Source organism: Crocuta crocuta, unplaced genomic scaffold (assembly GCF_008692635.1).
Source record: "Crocuta crocuta isolate KB4526 unplaced genomic scaffold, BGI_CrCroc_1.0 scaffold414, whole genome shotgun sequence".
Lineage (NCBI taxonomy): Eukaryota > Metazoa > Chordata > Mammalia > Carnivora > Hyaenidae > Crocuta > Crocuta crocuta.
Genome location: NW_027530852.1, coordinates 712437 through 715655, shown reverse-complemented (window position 1 = coordinate 715655; position 3219 = coordinate 712437). Strand labels below are relative to the sequence as shown.

Sequence of the window (3219 nt, the reverse complement as noted above, 5' to 3'; positions counted from 1 at the left end):
CATTGAAACGTAACAAAAAAAATCAGATCCCCGCTTTTCAATTCAGGACTTGAAGGCTCAGGGCCGGGCAGTCAGGCTGAGGTTCACCCTCACTTATTCATACCAAATCTGAGAGAAGAGATCTTTAGTGTGAGGATACAGCCACCAGTGAGCAGAAGGGAAGTGTATGAGGCACTACCTAGAGGCCAAGGGAGTACCCTGAAGGAGAAATTAGGATCAAAACAGCCCATGAAGGAGAGGACTCCACATAGCTCTCAGTTGGGTGCCCCCTGAGAGGGATAGGGAGTAAAGAACTACTTTACTACTTCTTTTGGGGTCTCTGGCTTTGGTGTGAGGGCTCAGTTTCACAGCAGTAGAATAGAGGGGACCCAGGTCTTGTCAGAGTGGTTCAGGATGATCCCGAATGTAAACTGAGAAGACCCCCAGAGCCCAGAACAGAGGTTCCCCACCGGCAGCCCTTGCTGTCACCCCAGTACATCCCAGGCAGGGTTGGCTGACTGCAGTCTAAGGTTCCCTCTAACTTCTCCCATAGAATTCTCAGGGGACAGGCTGGCTACAACAGGAGCCTTGTGGGTTCCTGGAGCAGTGCCCTCTAGTAAACCCACAGAGGCAGCCTTGGTTAAAGCCAAGGTGGAATCCCCCCACTGAAGGTGCTCATGTCACCGCATTCTCCTTCATCCAGGGATCTACATCTCCTGATCCTGTTTATACACCTGCCTCCTGTCCCTGACCAGAGTGCCATCATGCCTCGGAGTCACAAGAGTAAGCTCCAGGCTCATGAGAGACGCCGTCAGGCTCGAAGGGAAGCTCAGGGCTGTGAGGGTGCTCAGGCCATAGCAGCAATGCAAGGGGAGTCCGCTCCCTCCTCCACTCCTCAATGTGAAGGTACTACCCAGAGGCTGCCTACTGCTGGGTCAAGTGGCACTTCTCAGTGGGGTGGAAGAGCCAAAACCACCACCACTACTTCTGAAGCCCATTCTGGCACTAGATCTGATGAAGATGCCAGCAACCAAGATGAGGCAAGGGTGAGCCCCTATGAGGCCCCATTCTACAATCAACGCCCAGGCCCAGGTGAAGATTCTCTAAGCAGGAAGCCTGCCATGCTGGAGCAATTCCTACTGTGCAAGTATAAAATGAAACAACCCATTTTGAAGGCAGACATGCTGAAGATCATCGGCCTAAAATATGAAAAGCGTTTTCCTGAGATCCTCAAGAAAGCTGCTGAATGCATTGAGATTGTCTTTGGAGTCGACGTGCAGGAAATCGATTCAGCTAGACAACAGTATGATCTCATCAGCAAACTCAGACTCCCCAACAATGGGAGGGTGCGTGCTGGCAGGGGGTTACCCAAGACCGGTCTCCTGATGAATATCCTGGGAATGATCTTCATAAAGGGCAACTGTGCTCCTGAGGAAGACATCTGGAANAGCAGTTCCTACTGTACAAGTATAAAATGAAACAACCCATTTTGAAGGCAGACATGCTGAAGATCATTGGCCGAAAATATGAAGGGCGTTTTCCTGAGATCCTCAAGAAAGCTGCTGAGCGCATTGAGATTGTCTTTGGAGTCGACGTGCAGGAAATCGATTCAACTAGACAACAGTATGATCTCATCAGCAAACTCAGACTCCCCAACAATGGGAGGGTGCGTGCTGGCAGGGGGTTACCCAAGACCGCTCTCCTGATGAATATCCTGGGAATGATCTTCATGAAAGGCAACTGTGCTCCTGAGGAAGACATCTGGATATTCCTGAGTATGATGCGAATATATCCTGGGCGGAAGCACTTCATCTATGGAGAGCCCAGGAAGCTCATCACCAAAGATTTGGTGAGGCTGGAGTATCTAGAGTACCGCCAGGTGGCCAACAGTGATCCTCCACGCCATGAGTTCCTGGGTGGTCCGAAAGCCCTAGTTGAAACCACCAAGACGACAGTCCTGCAATTTTTGTCTAAAGTCAGTGAAGCTTTCCCAGCCTATTATGAAGAGGTTCTGCGAGAAGAAGGAGCGAGAGCCCAAGCCAGAGGTGCAACCGGGACTTGTGCTACTACCAAAGTCCCTGCCCCTTCCTGTGTGATAACCAAGAGCATCTCCCAACCTCTGNTCCGAAAGCCCTAGTTGAAACCACCAAGACGACAGTCCTGCAATTTTTGTCTAAAGTCAATTATGCCATCCCTACTGCTTTCCCAGCCTATTATGAACAGGTTCTGCAAGAAGAAGGAGCGAGAGCCCAAGCCAGAGGTTCATCCAGGGCTTGCGCTACTACCAAAGTCCTTGCCCCTTCCCGTGTGATGACCAGGAGGATCTTCCAACCTCTAATGAAATCTGAGGTTTCTAAACCACCAGACAAGAAAATACAACATCAGAGTAAGAATTAGATTATTAGCTATGTGAAAGAGTCTCACAGTAAAATAGGTAGGATTAATAGAAAAAAAAATTCAAACATGGTCAATCCAGTTTTCTAGTTTCTTTTAGTTTTTAGTTTTACAAACGTTTTTATGTTATAGTTTTAAATTTTTCATACTTCAAGAGTTCAATAAAGATAAATCTCAGTTCATACTTTAAGTTTGTTCAATAAAGATGAATAAAATCTTAAATGATATGGTGTGTTTAATCATTGTGTTCATCACACAATGAGCATCTATCTGCTCCCTGGAAAGCTCAGTGTTAGCACTGCAGATGCTAATATAAAGGCATCCAGTCTCTACTCACAGAGTTTTAGAGCCTTTGAGCTCTACTCATACAAGTAAGATGCTGAAATACCTCTGTGGCTACAGGTGAAGTAAAAACAATGAGGAAGTGGTCCTTATGAGAACAATTAAGTGGAAATTTCCTGAGCAACACAACTTGGGACTTTAGGAACCTCCTAGTCCTCAGTGGGATGTGATTTTCATTTACAGTACGTGGTACGCACAGTTGAGGTTGTGGAGTTAGTAGGTGGAGGCCAGATCGTTCGACAGTATACTTGGGAAGTGAAAGAGAAAGCCCAGTGTTAGTCTGGTTAGGGTGTTACAACAAAATACCATGGAATGAGTGGCTTAAACAATGAATATCTTCACAGTTCTGGAGGCTGGGTAGTTCACAGTGCGAAGATGCCAGCATACTTGATTTCTGGTGGGAGCTCTCTTTCTAGGTTGAAGACTGCCATCTTGTCCACGTATCCTGACGTGGCAAACAGAAACTTCTCGTTTCTGTTGCTCTTATGAGAACACTAATCACAT

The 3219-nt window shown here is 47.1% G+C and overlaps 1 protein-coding gene across 1 annotated transcript in view; it reads left to right on the top strand.

Moving 5' to 3' along the window:
• LOC144235855 (melanoma-associated antigen B3-like) overlaps positions 1-2450 on the top strand; it is a 3256-nt gene extending 806 nt beyond the window's left edge. The window contains exons 2-4 of the mRNA XM_077769439.1: positions 683-1154; positions 1475-1958; positions 2159-2450. Of these exons, the coding sequence (XP_077625565.1) occupies positions 744-1154; positions 1475-1958; positions 2159-2376 (1113 nt within the window). The 5' untranslated portion in view covers positions 683-743 and the 3' untranslated portion in view covers positions 2377-2450. The remainder of the gene's footprint in view (positions 1-682; positions 1155-1474; positions 1959-2158) is intronic.
• Positions 2451-3219: the final 769 nt, after the last annotated feature.